The sequence below is a fragment of the Mus caroli genome, chromosome 5 (assembly GCF_900094665.2).
Source record: "Mus caroli chromosome 5, CAROLI_EIJ_v1.1, whole genome shotgun sequence".
Taxonomy (NCBI): domain Eukaryota; kingdom Metazoa; phylum Chordata; class Mammalia; order Rodentia; family Muridae; genus Mus; species Mus caroli.
Genome location: NC_034574.1, coordinates 24,969,566 through 24,988,388, shown reverse-complemented (window position 1 = coordinate 24,988,388; position 18,823 = coordinate 24,969,566). Strand labels below are relative to the sequence as shown.

General features: G+C 49.8%; 1 protein-coding gene across 1 annotated transcript; it reads right to left on the bottom strand.

Moving 5' to 3' along the window:
* Positions 1–587: 587 nt before the first annotated feature.
* C5H2orf70 (chromosome 5 C2orf70 homolog) lies at positions 588–18,051 on the bottom strand. The gene is made up of 4 exons (XM_021163749.1): positions 17,915–18,051; positions 4,188–4,458; positions 2,656–2,768; positions 588–805 (listed from the first exon to the last, which is right to left on the bottom strand). The coding sequence occupies exons 1-4, from the start codon at positions 17,986–17,988 to the stop codon at positions 661–663; spliced, it is 603 nt and encodes a 200-aa protein (XP_021019408.1). The 5' UTR covers positions 17,989–18,051; the 3' UTR covers positions 588–660.
* Positions 18,052–18,823: the final 772 nt, after the last annotated feature.

Sequence of the window (18,823 nt, the reverse complement as noted above, 5' to 3'; positions counted from 1 at the left end):
TCAGTGATGACAGCCGATGATGCTGTGCTCACAAGTTATCCCAAGGATCAATTAAACCATGCCAAGGCTTCAAGGAGAATCCTGGGTTGTTTGGATTATCAATCATATTATCAGTCAGATAAGAAACACCTAGGGAGTTAGTGACATGTGCTTTTGCAGCATGTGTGAGGGAGGTTCCCAGAGATGATTAACTGAGGGTGGAAAGCCCACTCTGAAAGTGAGCAGCACATGCAGAGGGCCGAGGTCCCAGACTCCATAATGAGAAATGGGAGTCAGCTGGGTAACAACACTGAGGGAAACTGTCTGGGGGTCATGCCACCCACCCCAGACACTGCTGTGTGTTCTCAGTTATACTAGTGAAAGCAGGCAGGAGGCCTTGGTCCCCGAGTGGCCCGATGCCTGGGTAGCCTTATGAGCCTGGCCTTAGTCATCCCCCAGTCCCACCTGCCTCGACCTGGGCACATCTGGATGGCCCACAGTGGCTGGGCACTGCTTCTTGGTTCAGATTCCTCCGACTTGGCTCTCCCCAGTGCTCAGGGCACCTTCACGCATGGTGACAAGATCCAACTGAGAGGCACACGGGATGGTTGTGGCTGAAGATTTTATTACAAGCAAGCCAGCCTGGCCAGGCCAAGGTTCCCTGGTGTCAACCACCTTGTTTCAGGCTCTGAACTCGAAGTAAAGGTCCCGCCTTTGCCGATCTTGAGAGGAAACTCTCTTCCCTGACGGGAAGGTCTGGTAGGTCCTCTTGTAGTCAGGGGATAATCTTAATAGGTTCCACTTACTCTTCTCACTCAGAGGAGGCCTGAGGGTAAGGATGGGCCATCGTCAGGCAGTGCGCCCCCGGGAGGGGGAGGAATGTTCACCATAACCCTTGTGCCCACTATAGCTTTGTGGCCCTGCAGCCATTGGTAGCGTGACATCTGCCGAGTGAACAAGGACTCGGGAGAAAAGTGACTTGGATTCTGGTCCTGTCTCCTGCTGGAAACAAACCCATGTGACAGTGAACTGCTGCTACTGTTACCCTCTTGTTATCCTCTTGTTCTGAGGAGTAAATGAAGCTCTTTGTGTAAAGCACTTAGTGCAAGGTGAGGAGAAACTCAGCCATTATGGGAGATGCTGACTGCTGCTGTGGTAGAGATAATGGTGATGGTGAAGGTGATGGTGAAGGTGATGGTGAAGGTGATGGTGAAGGTGAAGGTGATGGTGAAGGTGATGGTGAAGGTGATGGTGGTGATGGTGAAGGTGATGGTGATGGTGAAGGTGATGGTGAAGGTGATGGTGAAGGTGATGGTGAAGGTGATGGTGAAGGTGATGGTGGTGATGGTGAAGGTGATGGTGAAGGTGATGGTGGTGATGGTGAAGGTGATGGTGGTGATGGTGGTGCTGTAACTGAGAAAGGCTAGAGACTCCCCAGGATACAGAGTTGATCACCGACCTTCCCCAGCCACTTAAGATTAGCTATCTGTATCGGGCATGGCATGGTCAGCAGTGCAGACTACTAGATAATTTGGAGAAGAAAGAGATACAAGGACCTGAAGATTCAAGATGGGGCATACATGGCAAGATATCAGAGACCTGTCCCCAGGAAAGGCTCAGTTTCAAGGGACTCACTGGCTCAGAACTGTCTCAAGAGAGAGATAGTCAACCCAAAGGCTGAGCTGACCCACAACAAACATAGGTCTCTTCCCAGACGGGGTCTTAAACCATCAGGAAACCTGCCCAAGCTCCTGAGGTCTGCGCTGGACTCGGTTTACTTTCTTATGTGCCAGACCCTCTGTCTTACAGAGAGGCACTAAGACAATGTTGGCAAAGTGTACCAAACTCTGTGGGAACAGCTGCTGTATCTACATCTGAATGCTGAGGCTGGGGCTCTTGAGGCAAGCAGGGGTTAAAGGTTAGAAACCCAAATGTGTCCACTGACCTCCCGAGTCCACACCCCTCCCAGACAGACACAGGTGGGTTGCAAAGGTGGGGAAAGGAACAGGCTTCGAGTTGGTCTCTAGGTCACCTCCCTACCCCAGCCATAAGGCCCCTGGGAATAAACTTGTGAAACCTGTGCTTTGGTGGCAGGAGGGAGCGAAGGTCTTTCCTGGGAGTGGGCGAGGGACTCTCCAATAGCAGACACCAGAGCTGGGCTGTAAGGCGTTTTTTACTTTTTAAAACCTGGCTAGTTAGACTTTTAAGATAATCTCATGTCCCTGGTGCAAGACTAAGATCCCAGCACACCCTAGACTGGGTTCCATAGAAGGGGGGACAGGATGTGGGTGGCAAGCTGATGACCTATCCCTATTCCACGTAGTGTCCCATTCATCCACCAGAGGGCAGCAGCTGTTTGGACTGGTTTGGACTGGTGCAGCTTTGAGAAGGGCCTTTGCAGAGGAAGCAGCAGTCAAGTTCCCACAAGCAAAGGCTATGGAGTATGTATCTGGTCAGGAAAACACTTCCTGATCCTCCCATGAGGGTTTCTGGCATCCTCCCTCCTACCCCACCCTCCACCCCCCAAAAAAAGAGCTGCTGGATCTGGGACTCTGCAATGGCAGGCACCACTGGCTGTGTTAACTGTTTCTCAGGGTCACGGCTCCAGGGCTGGAGGAGGAGGAGATCCCCTGTGGATGTGTGTTTTTTGACTGCAGAGAGGAGAGGGACACTCACAAGTCGGTGGGTAGGGGGTACCGGTCCTGCTCCTTCACAGGCAGTACAAAGTAAGGAACACGGGACAGCATGCCAGTCTTGTCTTGGTAATACTTCCGCTGCTGCTGGACTGTCTACAGCTCGGCAAAGAACACACAGCAGGTTGTTGCTGTACCATCTGTTCCAAGATACAGCTGGCCAGGGGTGTGGCAGCCCCACCCTCCACCCCAGTGTTCCTGGTGGAGTCCGTTCCTCCATCTACTGGGGATAGTGACATCATCACATAGCAGTTTTGATGCAGAGAGTAAATGAGACCAGGCTGCTAAGAAGTCTGAAATCCCAGCTTAACATCTGCACGCCTAAATGCTGTCCACGAAAGCATGCTCTAAGCACACCCATGTCCACGCAAGCGTGCTCTGCTCTAAGCTCTGCTTCTCCTTCACTCCTGGAGCAGGGTATCGGTTGAGTCAGCCTGGGGAGAAAGCCTGCCACTGACACATTGATGTGACCCCATGGTTTCTCAGAGTCTGAGACCATCTACTCATCCTGCCCCCAGGGGAACTTCCCTCACTCAGGACAAGTTCTCTGCACTGACACCAGGCAGTGTCTGTGCCTTTCCTACCTGGATGGAAAGGTATTTGTGAGAGAGGATGCTGCAAGGACTAGGGCTCCAGAGGAAATAGAGGGAAGGGATACCTCATTCCCACAGGGGGGCAGCAGGTGGGCATGCTAAATCAGAGACTCAAAAGCACTAGGGGCATGGCTGGGTTCCCCCAGCTTCATCTCTCCATCGTGGACAGTGTGGCACAGTGGGGTGCACTCTTAGAGGGATGGGGGCTGTGGAGGATTAGTGGGTAGAAGGGAACTTCAGGGGGGCCCTTTGTGTGTGATTTTTCTTGGGGTTTGTTTTCGGCCTTTTCCTTCGTGTAGGAGGTAAGCAAGTCTCCCGTGCTGGCTAGTTTTATGTCAACTTGATACATGCTAGAGTCATTTGGGAAAAGGGAACCTCCAGTGAGGAAATGTCTGGCCTGTAGGCAAACCTGTGGGGTCATTTCCTTGGTTGCTAACTGATGTGGGAGTGAGCAGGTCATTGTGTTCATTACTACCTTTGGTAGGTGGTTCTGGATCTTATAAGAAAGAAGACTGAACAGCCATGAGGAGCAGGCTGGTAAGCAGTATTGCCCCACAGCTTCTGGCCCGGTTCCTGGCTCCAGGTTCCTGTCTTAAGTTCCTGTCCTGACTTCCTTCTGTGGTGGACCGTGGTGTGGAAGTGTAAGCCAAAGAAATCCGTTCTGCCCCAAGTTGATTTGGGTTGTGGTGTTTTATCAGAGAAGTAAAAACTCTACCACAGAGCTATAGAGTCACAAAGACTTCAGGAAGCAGAAGGAAGGGGTAGGGGACATCCCTGAAGACTCCCCAGTTACATTGGATGTGAGTGAGCAAGACAGAGCTGCAGAAAACCCTGGATCACTTCTGCCCCTGGAACTCTGAAAAGGCAACCCTGTCTCCGGCCACACAGGCCTTCCCAGGCTGGGAGCAGGCAGGCAGCTTACCTTGTAAAAGTTAGTGAGCTCAGTGGTGCGCCCGTTGTCCAGGTTGGATCGGCTGTAGGTGGGCTGGTGCAGCCATCGATCCCAGTTCTGTGAGTTATCAGTCAGAACCAGGGGTGAGTTAGGGGAGAAGATGGTGGGAAAGCGACCCCCACTGAGGAGCGCATAGCTCTTCTCCAAGCCTGTGTTGCGGAGGTCCTGGAAGTACTTGAAGGTGGTGTTGCCATAAGAAGAGCCAAAGGAGGAAGCCACACCAGGGACATGGCCTTTGTACCTGTAGGGACGGCGGGGGGAGGGGAGGTGGAGGAAGACACAACCTCATGACATCCATGGCTAGTTCCCAGGCGGGCTTTTGACGACTGAGGGTCCCTGTGTCCCTCTGGCTGAGAAAGGATTCTTAAAGAGCACTAGAATGCTTAGGTCTTTGAGGAAAGTCACACGAACAGGCCCCTGGATCCCTATAAACCTCGGAATACCCACACATCTCTCAGTGAGCCTACAGGAAAATCAGAGGTGGATCCTCTAGCTTTTCCGGGCGCAGCCAGAAGATTCTGGTGCTGTGTCTGACCCTGGTCTTCTGTGCTCATCCCATTAGAACGGGAGAAGTTGGTGTAAGTTGAATGTTGCAGGGCCTAAGCCTAATTGCATTCTGTCTAGGTTATCTGTATCCCCCTAAACAGCTATATCTTTGCCCAACTCTCTGTCTTACCTAATATCCAGTGATGAGACGAATAGGTAAAACTCTTTTGAATGCCCTAACTTAAAACCCTATTTTCTACTAACCAAAAGGCTCAGTGAAAATGTTGTCAGGTAGCATGTGGGATGTATAACAGAGGAAGTTTTGCTTCGAGCACCTACTCAATGTTCCTCCTATGTATTTTTTAAGTGTCTTGATTTATGACTTTGTTCTGTCACTATAAAAGCTTCTTCCAGCATTTACCACGACGGAACACAAAGTTTGGGGTAATCTAACTGCTTTCCAGGCCCACAGGCATTCACATTTGGCTCTATAGTAAACTCTCTCTCTCCTTTGTTGGTGGCTTTTTGGTCTTGCTTTTTAATTAAAAATTCTTTTTGAAGCTTCATACACAAGTACTGAATTTACATCAGCTCTATCCCTCCATCATCCAGCTCCTCCCAGAGCCCTCCCAGTCCTTCCCAAGATAAGTAGTTTTCCAGTTGGCATTCCTGTGGCCTCACAAGGTGCTTAGTCACGTGACTCGGGGGCCTTGACCGTGGATCTGTGATGCTAAATGCCCACGGAGAACTCTTTTGATGCCAAGGAGGCCCAGCAAGAGAGTCAGAAGATGTGACCGTGGAGACTCAGTGGCCCTTTTGAGATGGGAGAGCCTTGGCTACATGGAGCTAACAGAGGAAAGATGCCCAGCAGTGTCAGACACAGACCAAAGCTTTCCAGCCAACATAGGTACCACTCCCCTCCGCGCCCCGCCTTCCAGCGTCTGACTGTCCTTCCTACTGGGAGAGCAGAGGACAGCTCCCCTCCACTCTGGAAATGTCACTTTTGATTATTTTGTACTTAAACCCACTTCCCTGACCATTCATTTGAGTCTCTTCATCCTTTTCCATTCATTACAGAGAAAGAGGGAGAGAGGGAGATGGAGAAAGAGAGAGGGGGAGAGAGAGAAATAGAGAAACAGAGACAGACAGATGGAGAGGGAGATAGACAGACAGGCAGACAGACAGACTGCAGACATGCGTGGAGGCAAGAGGTGGCTCTTGGGCTTCTCCATTGCTCTCTACCTGATTTTTTGAGGCGGGATCTCTCATTGCCTCTGGAGTTTATATGGTTAGACTTGCTGTCTAGTGAGTGCTGTGGGCCCTCCAGACTCCCAGGGCTCATATCACTGATGTATTCTACCACACTTGGATTTTTAACTTTATGCTATGAGTTCAGTGCTAGGCAACTGAACTCAGACCCTCAATTCACCTTTGTCTTAGTCACTCACTGTTCTAAGGCTGTGAAGGCACTCCACAGCCTAGGCATCTCTTATAAAAGGAAGCATTTTATCAGGGACATGCTGAGAGTTTCAGAGGCTTAGTCCATTATCATCATGGCAGGGAGCATGGCATGGGATGGAGAGCTATATACTGATCTGCAGACAGAAGAAGAAACACTCGGCCTGGTATGGGCTTTTAAAACCCAATGCCCACCCCCAGTGACACACTACCTCCAGCAAGGCCTCACTGACTCCAACAAGGCCACACTTCTAATCCTTCTAATCCTTTCAAACAGTTCCACTACTAGTGACTAAGCATTCAAATCTAAGAGCCTTTGTGAGCCTGTAGCCATACCACAATGCAATATGCATTTAGTCTAACTTCAAAAGTCCACATAATCTTTCATGGTCTCAACAATGTTTAAAAGTACAAAGTTCAAATCCCTGAGACTGAGACTAAAGCAATCCCTTAACAATAACCCCCTGTAAAAGCAAAAGCAAAAAGCAGGTCATATACTTTCAACATACAATGACACAGAATACACATTATCATTCCAAAATGGAGGAATGGAAGCACAGTGAGGAAATACTGCATCAAAGCAAGACCTAAAACCGGCAGGGAAACCCCCAAATTCTGTATCTCTGTGTTTGATGTAAAAGCACTCTTCAGATTCCAAGTCCTTCCGGCTTTGTTGACGGCAGCACACTTTTTTGTCTTGAGCTGGTTTCCCTCCCTGTCAGCAGCTCTCCTCGGTAGGTACCCCCACAGCACTGGCATCTCTGACATATCAGGGTCTCCAACAAAATCCAAGCTATAGTTTCACAGCTTCACACAATGGTCTCTCTGGACTTCCATGTAGAAACACCCCCAACACATGCCTGGCCTCAGTGGCTTTCCTTTGCTGTAGAGAAAATGCCACAAACCTTTCCCTGTATATCCATCCTTTGATAAAGCCAGAGCCATGTGATTGAAGCTGCCAAGTTCTTCTGCTTGCAGCAGCTGGAGCTTGCTGCCCTTTGTTCAATTACACATGCATCAGGTTTCTGTTGTTGATGGATTCCTTTACTGCTTAAGCTTTCTTTCAATTCCCTTTCACAGTCTTTTAAAGGCTGGGGCTCCTTTGGGGTCTGTTCTGATACACAGGCCATGGCCTTTGCGCCCTGACATTCCCTCCATCACCTGCATCTCTGTGTGCTGTTCAGATCGCTGCAACTCTCCATGCCTTCCACTAGATGGCGAGCTTCTCGGATGCAGACTGGGGTTGGGTTTTTACCTATCTGAGTCACTGGTTCTTCATAAGTGGTCTGCACGGCATGTGAGGAGAAAAACAAATTGTTTATTAAACAGATAAAAAGATGAGCAGAGAGTGTACCAGTAGCAGTAGTGATGGGTACAGTGACCGTAGATTAACAAGCAGCAGCAGGTCAGTGACCGAGTTCCAGGGACTTGTATAGACGCCTTAAGACAACCACCCTCCATGAGAATTGATGTCCTTCCACACACCAGGGCAATCCCATATAAGCCCTGGTAGTACAAGGAACCCTAGCTCATCTCTTCCTACATTCCAGACATTCATCTTCCCCACGGGTTCTGTGTCTACAGAGGCTCCCTTGAGCCTCAGTCTCCTTACCAACAGGTGCAGGCCTAGAATTAAGTAGTAGCAAATTATTTCCTTCCCTGTGGGAAAAAAAAGGCAAGAAAACCATGTTGAGTGACAGACAGAGCTGCTGGTTGATTTCCATCGTAGTGAAAATATCTCAAGTGCCTCTGGCTCCTGGTCTTGTCCCTTCCACCAGTGGGCTTGGGATCTGGTAGCAAGAACACCGCCTGGGTCCGAGCAGGAAGTAAAGTAGCCACAGAGGAGGCTGAGCTAGGAGACCCCATCACTGGCTTCACGGGTCTCTCTCCAGCTCCTTCGCTCTGTTCTCTAACTTCATGGGCTCTTGATACTTTTCTGTCCACTTCATAGCCCTTCCTTCTGGGTGCTCCTGGACTTCCTGCTGACCACCATGCCCCCTCTGATAAAGAGATTGAGAGTTCAGGAGTCAAACAGGCTCCCAGCCACCTTGGTCACTTTCAGAAGACAGACTCCTCCTCTGTACCTCGGCTCGCCCCTTCTTGACCTGGAGTCCACCTTCCTTATCTGTTTCTCTCAGACGAGCAGATAGTGTGATGTGCACAGTTGACCTTCCTCCCTGCCATCTTCAGTGTCTCCTCCCCTCTTCACTTCTTCCCTGTGCAGAAAGATGTGTCCTGGTCTTTTCTAGACTGTGAAGCTTGCTCGACAGGAGACTTTGTTGCCTCTCTCATCCTTCGCTTTCTCTTCCTTCATTTCTCCGTATCTCTAAGGAATGCCCCAGAACTTCTGTCTTTGTCTCTTCAAACCTTGCCTTTCTTGACCTCTCTCAGCCCCCCTCTATCTCACCTCTGAATCCTAAACCCCTGCTGCTTTGGTCAAGGCCACGCAGGGCCAGCCACTGCCTTTGGCTCACTTGGCCCAGCTGCTGCATTTGGACCAACGATGATGATCGCTGTTTGGGAGGAAGCAACTCTGAGGAGCCGAGCTCCGTGCTATACAGGAGACCTCCCACAATACAGACTTAATAAGCTGCAAAGTCAGAGATAGTAGGTGTGAGAGTCCAGCCAACTGGAGGGCTCTGGGTTCAACTAACTCTGCCCCAACAAATACTGTGGAGAGCCAGTGAGCGGGCTCAGTAAAGGCACTGCCACCAAGCCTGACAACCTGAGTTTAATGCTCAGAACCCACACAACTGAGGGAGAGGACCAACTTCCACTTCTTTCCCCCAGTGCAGTGGTACTTACATATGTGTGCATGTACATACGGATACATTAAATAAATATATGTAATAAAAGTGCTTACCTACCACCACCACACACATACACCTCACATTACATGTGGTAGTTTGAATGAAAATGGCCTCCATAGGCTCATGGGGAGTGGCCTTGTTGGAAGAAGTGTGTCACTGGGAGTGGGCTTTGAGGTTTCAGAGGCTCAAGCCAGGCCCAGGGGCTCACTCTCTTTGTTGTGAGTCAGGTGAGCTAACCCAGGCTGCCTTTCAGCCACTCAGCATGCATCATTGCCCTTCCAGGTGTAGCCATTTCCACCGTCCTACCAGCTTCGTAGAAACCCGAACCACCTTTAAAGGGTCCCAGCCACCCAGATAGCTTTCTCTGTCTTCTTCCTTCTGTCTCTGCCCCCACCCTTCTCTCTCATCACCATTCCAAGTCAGCCTTTTGCTTCCACACCCCAAAAACCCTCTGCATTAGATCCATTGTGTGGCATATCTTAGCAGCACACCTTGGCTCCAGACCCACCAAAGTTACCCCCGGTGCTTTAGCCTAACACTCTTCCTGCTGCCCACCAGTCCAGATGTAGAACGCTCAGCTACTCTCCAGCACCAGGTCTGTCTGCACGTCGGCCCGCCATGCTTCCTAGTGTGATGACAATGGACTGGACCTCTGAATGGTAAACCAACCCCAATCGAATGTTTTCTTTATAAGAGTTGTGGCTATTGTGTCTCTTCGCAGCAGTAGAAACCTTAACTAAGACACTACACCACACCACACCACACCACACCACACCACACACCACACCACACCACACACCACACCACACCACACCACACACCACACCACACCACACACCACACCACACCACACCACACCACACCACACACCACACCACACCACACCACACACCACACCACACCACACCACACACCACACCACACTACACCACACCACTAAAGGAACGAGTAGAGGGGGGAAGGAAAGAAGTGTTCAATGACAAAACCCTGCCAACCAAAAGGTGATTCAAAGGGAAAGCGGAATTCAGTGGAGGAGAGTGTCTGTGAGAGCGAGGGCTGTCGCTCTCCAACCCACTTAAGAACACAACTAGGAATAGCAGGCAGGTAAGCGCTGCGTGCAGAGCAGAAGCAAATGTTATAAAACCTGTCAAGGTAAAAATAACTCGAGCAACCAAAAAATCGAAAGGTGGGTGGAGGGGAGGTGGGGGCGCACTAAGGATGTCTCTTAGAAGATGGAAGATGGAAATGCACAGAGCATCATGACTCTCTCAGCCTTTGTTAGGTGCTTTCTCCCTGACCTGCCCCCACACCCAAGGATCTCTATCTCTTTCTGATGTGATGACATCTATCTAAAGTCTGCCTGTCTTTACCTTACTTCACTTTCCTTCTCTCACACTTGAGTGAGATTAAATTGCACACTTTCATTTCCAAATAGCAAATAGGCTCTAATGGTATTTTTTTTTAAATAAAATTGCTTTCATATGACTTTCTTTTTTTCTGGCCCTTTTTTTTTCCGACCTAAGGTGAGGTTCACCAAATGGTAACTTTGGGTGTTGGATTGGGGAAGACTCACTGCTCTCTTCTTTGTATATGCATCTAAGAAAGAGGCAGAGCAGGAGAGACGGAGAGAAGTTAACATCATTTTTCTGTGAACCCACTGTGTGGTGGCTCAATGCTAGGCCATGGGGACCATAACCTCCAACTGTCTCACAGTCATGGTGGGTGTCGTGAGATTGCATCCTGTCTGCTGTGCCATGTTGGCACTAACAAAGAGCAGCTCTAACTCGAGTCGGATCATGGTTGGGGTTCTCACGAAAGCCAGGAGGGAAGACCGCTCCCGTGGGTGGGCGCTGGCAGAGCTCTGGGGAAGAGTTTGCTCTGGGAGTTGGGAGAGGGACTTGGATTTCGGAGAACCACAAAGCAGGGACTGGAAAGGTCTGGTGTAGGGTCAGCTCTAGTCATGAGCTATCTTGGTACCTTACCATGAGACACTTCCATATCTCATTCACTGATGATGCCTGGCTCCATCTCAGGCCCCAACTCCTCTGCCCACAGATGCTCCTGCTATGTTCTCTACACAGGGAATCTGCCTGCTTCTTTCCCCCAGTGTTATAACCCTGCCCTTGTTAACACCACCCCATCCAGAAAACTGTAGTAGGCTGTTTCTTCTCTATCACCTGCACACAGATCTCCTTCAATTCCATTCATATACTCCCCAAATCGTTCTGCCTTCTTCTCTACCACAACTATGTTCACACCAGGACAATCTCAATTCCTCTAGGGTCTCTCTTCAACCAAGGCCTGTCCTCACTTCCTTCCCATCCCCCAGTCCCATCCCATCCACATACCCACACACTTGCTGTAGCCTGTGTTCAGTTTAGAGTAACCTTCTTCACCATTGCCCACTGCCCTTTAGACACCCTGGCCTAGCAGACATGCACATGGCTTCTGATGCCATCAGGAGCTCCTCAAATCTGTAGGGCTAAACCCTGCCCACCAGGACATTTGCCTTTCTACTCGGTGGGGAAGAGCGAGCACTCTGAGTTGGCCCCTGACCTCACCCTGTACCTCGTGTGGATGTTTGCCATTGGCATGATCATCCTGACACTCAGACTCAAGTCCACACATGTCCTGGTTAATGTTTAGGTTTTGTCAACTTGACACACCTCGTCATCTGGGAAGAGGGAACTTTAACTGGGAGAATGCCTCCATCAGATAGCCTGGGAGTATTTTCATAATGAGTGATTGATGAGGGATATGCCACCCAGGACAGGTGGTCCTGGGTCATAGAAGGAAGCAGGCTGAACAAGCTATAGGGAGCGAGCCAGTAGAGCGAGTTTCGCCATGGTCTTTGCTTCACTTCCTGCCTTCCAGGCTCCTGCCCCTGTTTGAGTTCCTGCCTTGGCTTCCCTCAGTGATGGACTGTGATTGGCCCTGCAAGGGGCCTCTTCCTCCCCAAGCCCATTCTGGTCAGTGTCTTATCACAGCAACAAAAAGCAAACTAAGACAGCAAGGTCTGCCTCTGTGGTCTTCCCAAGCCTCAGCACTGGCATCAGTACTTGTTCATGGGAGGACTGAAGTCCAGATCGAGGGGCACAATATCCCCAACCTGTCTTTTAAAAAGTTCAGGTTTTTGGAGCACATGAAGCATCCCACCCACAGGGCATTGGGCTCTTCAGAAGGAAAGAACAGCGGAAATGAGACTTGTTCTTGTGACTTCTCTCTGACACCCCCAAGCTCCCTGTGCTCATCTTCTGCTCCCTGCCTTCCCACCCTCTCTGAATGCCAAGATATTTGTGTCTCAATAGAATAGAAGCCCCCTCCTCCGCAACTCTCCTAAGCTCTGCCTGGCTTCCCTTCTGAATTCTCAGCTCTGCCAGGTGTATGTGTGTGCACACAGTCTCATTATTTAGCACCCAGAGGACACATGAAGAAGCTAGGTATGTGTTCCTTGGCTGCACCTGGATGTGTGGGCCTTCAGCAGACCCCACAGGGCTCCACAATAGAGTCTTCTGCTGCCCTGTGACGGGAGGGGAATGGCGGGCTTTATAACAGGGCATCGAACCATGGCACACACTCGTCTCCTACCGAGCCCTTCTTCTGTTCCGGTCTCTCATTGAGACCCATGTTTCTCCATCTAGCTGACACACAGGTAGGAGTTGCTGAGCAGAGCTCTTGGGCCGGGACCACAGATGGATTCTAAGGCCTATTGTGGATCACTGTGTACAGGGAGCAATCCCATTCCTGCCTCTTAAGAGCTCTGGCTGGCCCCATAGCTGACATTAAAATTAATTACCATGAGCATCAGGGATCCCTCGAGCAGCCTTATTAACTAATTAACTTGTGACGTTCGGTGTGTTCCCAGTCCACGCACAGCCTCTTCTTCTGCTATACCTTCCGCTGAGGACAATATTAATGGCATCTCCCGCCCCATCCCACACCCTGGCAGACCTGCGAGGTTCCCTACTGCCTGTGGAATAAAGAACAAAGCAGGCTAGCTTCTGGGGCGCGAGTTCCTAGCTGTGAGCCTGTGTACAAAATGCCACTCCAGGCAATGCCAAGTATACTCTTTTTCTTAAACAACACTATGGATTGAATGCAGGGCCCCATGCATGCTAGGCAAGTGCTCTATCATTAGCTGTATTTCCAACCCAAGTGCCTTCACTCTCAGGAAGCCTCTAGGCTATGCTCACCTGGGTTCATGCAGGGTGACTGACCTGTGCACATCCCATTGTATTTGAAATTGTCTGAGCCCTTGGAATATTTTTCTACTCCTGTTGTGGTCCTGCCCTTTCCACTCAGTAGGTGATCTGTAAATATTTAATGGGTCAAATTGACTGATGGAGGCTCATTTTGAAGAGCCCATCTTTCTCTAGGAAGGGAGGAGAACCTCTGATCCAAAGCCCAGGTTTCCAGGCTCCTGATGCTCTGTTCTCATGGGTTCCTTAATGCCCCACCTTGTGTGAGAGGTACCAGCCACTTAAGAACCACCTCCAGCTCTCAGAACAGCCTGCAGAGGAGGGGGAAATAGCCTTGGGGCAGAGGTGCTGAAAGAAGTGAAGGACCACCCTGAAAGAAAATCCTCACAATCAATCAGGACAGGTTTCCACCAAGAACTGGGGCAGGACTTCCTGAAGGGGCAGACTCTAAAGCGAGAGGGGAGTGAGACCTTACAGTCTGGTGTTTGAATGCCCTGTGCCACCTCCTCGTGCAGCTGGACTGAGACTGACAGAAGATGGCTGCCTATGAGCCTCAGTCAGAACCTCAGTCAGTCGGGCGGGAGCTATCAGAAGTCGCTCACACACAGGAAGGGTGCATACCAACAGGAAGGTCCCACACCAGAAGATGCCTTTTTAAAACTTAGGCTGCCGCCTGCCCCTTTGCAGAAATCCTCCACACTGGAATCACCTGGGAGGGTTGGAAAACCACATCCTTGTGCTTAGCCTGACCAATGGCGTTGGAACTTCTATGCATGGCCCACGGAAAAACACAAACTGAAGCTCTCAGAGGACCTAACAGTGACGCGTACATCCAGCTGAGACAGCCCTTGCTTCACACTCCACGACAGAGTGGCCCACCTCGGAGTCAGCATCTCCCAAGCTCTGTCCAACCCCATCACATCTGCTCTTTCCCACCTCCCAAACCTCACCCATGAAGCCACAGGCCCCAGGGAGCTGGCAGGTCAGGGAATGGGTCACTGCTCAGGCTGGCCTCAGAAGAATGGTTGCTAAAATTTCCAAAATGTCTGTTATTTTAAAAGCTAGTCTTCAAAGATAAGTGAATAAATAGCTAGTATGAAAACTTGAGTTACTAAAGTTGCAATTAAACGAGTCATATGAAAAACGAAATAACTAAGTGTACAGAAACCATCACTCCTGGTCATATTGTCTGTGCTTTCTCGTTTCTGTTAGATTTTACAGGGAGGACACAGACAGGCCTTTCTCTCTTCAAGGAGGATTTATTTGCCAAGACACCTCTAGGTATTTATCTCTTGCTCTTCACTTTCTTCCTGTACCTATGAACTCATGGGCAAGTTTAACTTATAAACTGTATATGAAAGATTAACCATAACTAATGCTATAATGGGCCAATTACAAGAACGCACAGTGATTAAAGTTATTTAAAGCTTATGAATTGTTTAGCTCTGGAAGTTTCCATTCTTTTGTTTTTTCTTTTTTTGTCTTTTTGAGACAGGGTTTCTCTGTGTAGCCCTGGCTGTCCTGGAACTCACTTTGTAGACCAGGCTAGCCTCGAACTCAGAAATCTGCCTGCCTCTGCCTCCCAAGTGCTGGGATTAAAGGTGTGCGCCACCACACCCGGCGGAAGTTTCCATTCTTAATTTCAGACAACGGTTGAACTTTGGTAACTGAACTTGCTGGAAGCCCACATCTTGTGTGGTGGGGGCAGACTCTCACAGGGACTGGGCTTATCCTTCAAAAGGCTTATTGTTCCAGGGCCTTGGACTCAAGAGTTCTTTGCCCAGTAAGTGTGACAGAGTATATACAGATAGTGGGCCAGATATAAACAGATATCTACAAAAGGTTTCTGGACAATGTGCCACAGCAAGAAACAAATCAGGCCATCTTGATAGATATCTGAACGCTGTCATCATCACCATCATCATCATCATCATCACCACCACCATTATCACCATCATCATCATCATCACATCGTCATTCTCATCTGGTGCTGCCCCCCAGGCTCCCAGAACTTTGGCTTTAAACACAGTAGTGACCTAACTAACAATAACAGATAACAGTTACTAAGCATAGGGCTTTGCACACATTGAATGATTTCCTTTCCTTTAACCTGCACGCCATTGCCTTCTTTTACTAGACAGCTAAGTAGAGCTTATCAAAGGTAAAGAAAGCATTGATAAGACCAGAACTCACACCCAAGCAGGTTGGCTCCGGTGGCTATCTCTCTGCCCCCACCCTGCTGAGTAAGGGGGACCTGTGCTGCAATACACCAGGGCTCAGCGTATATAGTGGGGTAAAGCAGACTGCTAAAGCCAAAAGATCTTGTGGGTGGCCCTGGGCAAGATGCTCGATCCTTCTCTTGGTTGTTATGAAGGCTTTTTTATTTATTACTTTTTAGGGGACAATGCTGTGTGTTCCCGTGGCTTGTGTGTGGAGGTCAGAGGACATCTTCCTGGAGTGGGTTCTCTTCTCCTTCCATCATGTCCATCTCACGTATTGAACTCAGACCATCAGGTTTCCTTACCCACTGAGCCTATGGAAGTCTTTCTTTCTACAGAGGGGCTCATGAAGGACGTAGCACAGGGAGGGCCTGGCACAGGCTTGGCGGGGAGGGTCATGGTGTTCCTGCTGGGCACCCAAGACCTGGCTCCAGCCCAGCTCTTTACAGTCACCAGCAGGAGATCACACAAAGACCCCGTGACCGCCGTGCCCACGTCTGAAACAGCGGGGAGGTGGGCAGTGAGATCTGTGTGGTCCCAAGCAACCCAAACATTCCCTGCCTGTAGATAAATCCACAAAGGGGATGATTTGAGTGTCAGAAGAGACTGGCTGTTCTTTCAAATCTGTGATTAATGTTTGAAAAAGAACAGAAAAAAATAATAATTATCCAAGTCAGGTAGGGAATCCTGGAGTCTTTCATTAAGTAAATGGGATTGCCACTGAGGTAGTAGAAACACCAGATGTCCTGGTTCGTTCCTGGCTGAGGGGGCCTTTGAGGAAAGCATATCTCTCACAGAAAGGTCTTGACAGAGAGTAGCAGACATGGCTCAGCGCTCTGCCTAGCCGAGGCCAGGCTTGAAGCCCCCTTTATGGCCAGCCATTGTCTTTACTATCTCTAAAGGAATCATGGGATAGAATGCGGCACTCAAGGGAACTGAAGACAAACATTTAGAGAGGCACCGTGGGGGTTCTCCTAAAACTGCAGCCTCCAAAGCTTCTAGCATGACGGAATCATGGGATAGGGCTGCTGGCACACCAGGGCTTGCCCTGCAGGCAGCAAAGAATCAATGGGTTTGGCACAAGCTGCTCTTCCAATAAAAGCCTGTGGAGCAGTGAGTCTCAGCCTTCCTGACGCTGCATCCCTATAATATGGTCCCTCATGCTGTGGTGACCCCCCAACCATAACGTTATTTTGTTGCTATTTTCTAACTATAATCTTGCTACTGTTATGAATCATAATGAATGCATATCTGATATGCAGGGTGTGTTACACGTGACCCCCGTGAAAGGCTCATTTGATGCCCCCAAAGAGATTGAGAGCTACAAGTTGGGACCCACTGCTGTGGAGGAGTTAAAGAAATAAAAGATCAATGTCTAAAGTCATAGCTCATGACAGACAGCTAGAGTGTAGAAAACCCACTGCTGGCCTTGGCCTCAAAGATGAGTTTGAACTAAATCTTAAGTATTTACATGAGAGCCAGGTCTGGTGCCATATAGACTTCTAATGCCAGCACTTGGGAAGCCAAGGCAGAGGCATCAAAATTCAAGGACAGCCTAGCCCACAGCCTGAGCTCAAGGTCAGCCCAGGTAACTTCCTGAGACTCTCTGTCTCAAAATGTAAAGAAAATCTAAATAGAAGGCTGGGATCCCTCTGGGGTCATCCACCCCCTTTTGTCTTTGTTCCTTTGGGGTGCCTATAACACCTGGCACATGCCCCCATGAACACTCAATGTCTTTTCCAAGTGAAGAAGCAGTGGATAGCCAAGTCTCACGGCCAGCTGATCCAACATGCCTGGCTGGCTTGGGGGAAACTCTATGCTTTGTAAACCACCTTTGTCTGATGGGTCCCATCCACCACTGACATGCCAGATTGGAACTAGAGCCCCAGACTCTGGGGGCAGATACGTCCACACGTACTGTTTCTGAAAATGATGGTAACAGAGAGCCCCTCCGTGCCCTGCTTCTTCCGCAGGAAAACACCTCGAATTTTATGTAAAATATAAAATTTTACATACACTGTGTTCTGTCAATGCTAGTGGTTTTCATCCTGTAGCCTGCTCAGTTTGCAGAAAAAAGTGTGTATAAAAATCAGGTGGCTAGTGTACTCTACCAACTGTCACATACAGCCCTGCCAGATTCTGCTAGGCATGCCCACCCAGCATCAATCCCTCCTTCCTGGAAAGCCGGGCACTCCCCGCTCCTCCTCACATTCTTTGTGAACCAGGCTGCTTGCTCCAAGCACACACCTTTTCATGTTCTCTCTCTCCCCTCAGTCTGGCCCCATCCATAGCAAGTGGGCTAAGTAAGTCTCAGACATCCACTTCTTCAGCCCCACCACCTGTCAGTCTGTTGTTACAGCAAAAAGACCACGAAAGCCAAGAAGGAAACATTGGCCAGGTGGGGTTCCTTGGAGGCCCCAGATCCAGAGGGCGGAGCCTCGGCGTCCCTCAGGTGTGTGCAGAAGGGAGGAGGGGGAGAGCTTTGACCGGCAAGTTCAGGTGTGTCAGGGTGCCTAGCAGCTTACCCGGGCATGAGAGCTGGGGGCACGAAGGCGGCATTAAATTCGGTCATTAGTGTGCCCGCGCTACGGAAGGCCATGGTGGGTGCTGCGAGCCCCGGAGCGGTGGCTCAGCTCAGCCCTGCGGTAAACAGCCAGCTGGTCACCCGGCAACCACATGCCTGGCAACCCGAGTTCGTTCTGGGACAGTGAGTCCTCTTTGCTGTGCGCTCCCTAGACAGTCTCTGTCTATCAGCCCGGAGAAGACACCGCCCCATCCTCACAAGGTTACTGTGTGGCTCCCCCAACGGTCCCTGGCATCCAGTTTAGGTGTTCATATCTACTGGAGATATGATGTGGAGATAAAAAAGCTGGATCAATCCTGAAGAGGCTATCATTTGATCCCATTTGGATCACGAGGGTTCCCTCCACCCACGGAACTCGGGGAAGTGGCTCTCTGGCGGACCTCACTTCATGTGTGGGTTCCCACCCCTGTCATTTCAATGTTCACTAATTTTCTCATTAGTTTCTCCTTTCTCCCCTTGAACTTCCTTCTTCCCACATTTCTCAAATAGGGTGACTCTGGCCTGTAATCCCATCATCAGAGGCTGAGGCAGGAGGATTGCTAGTTTGAGGACAGCCTGGGCGACTTGATGAGACACTTTCTGGGGCAGAGGAGGGACAGGAGGAGTGCCTGTTACAGTTTGAGTCTGTATATCCCTCACACACTCACATTTTGAGCCTTGTTTCCTGGTGGGTGATACCTTTAAGACACAGAATCTTATAGGGGAGAGCCCTGTCTGGTCCAGCCGGTTACTAGGGGCCACCCTTGGAAAGTTAGGTCTTGGTTCTGGCTTTGCAGTTTTCTGGCCATTGAGATGCGAAAGGAGCTGTTTTCCATGCCTCCCCACAAGGATGGATTGAAACCATTGTCTT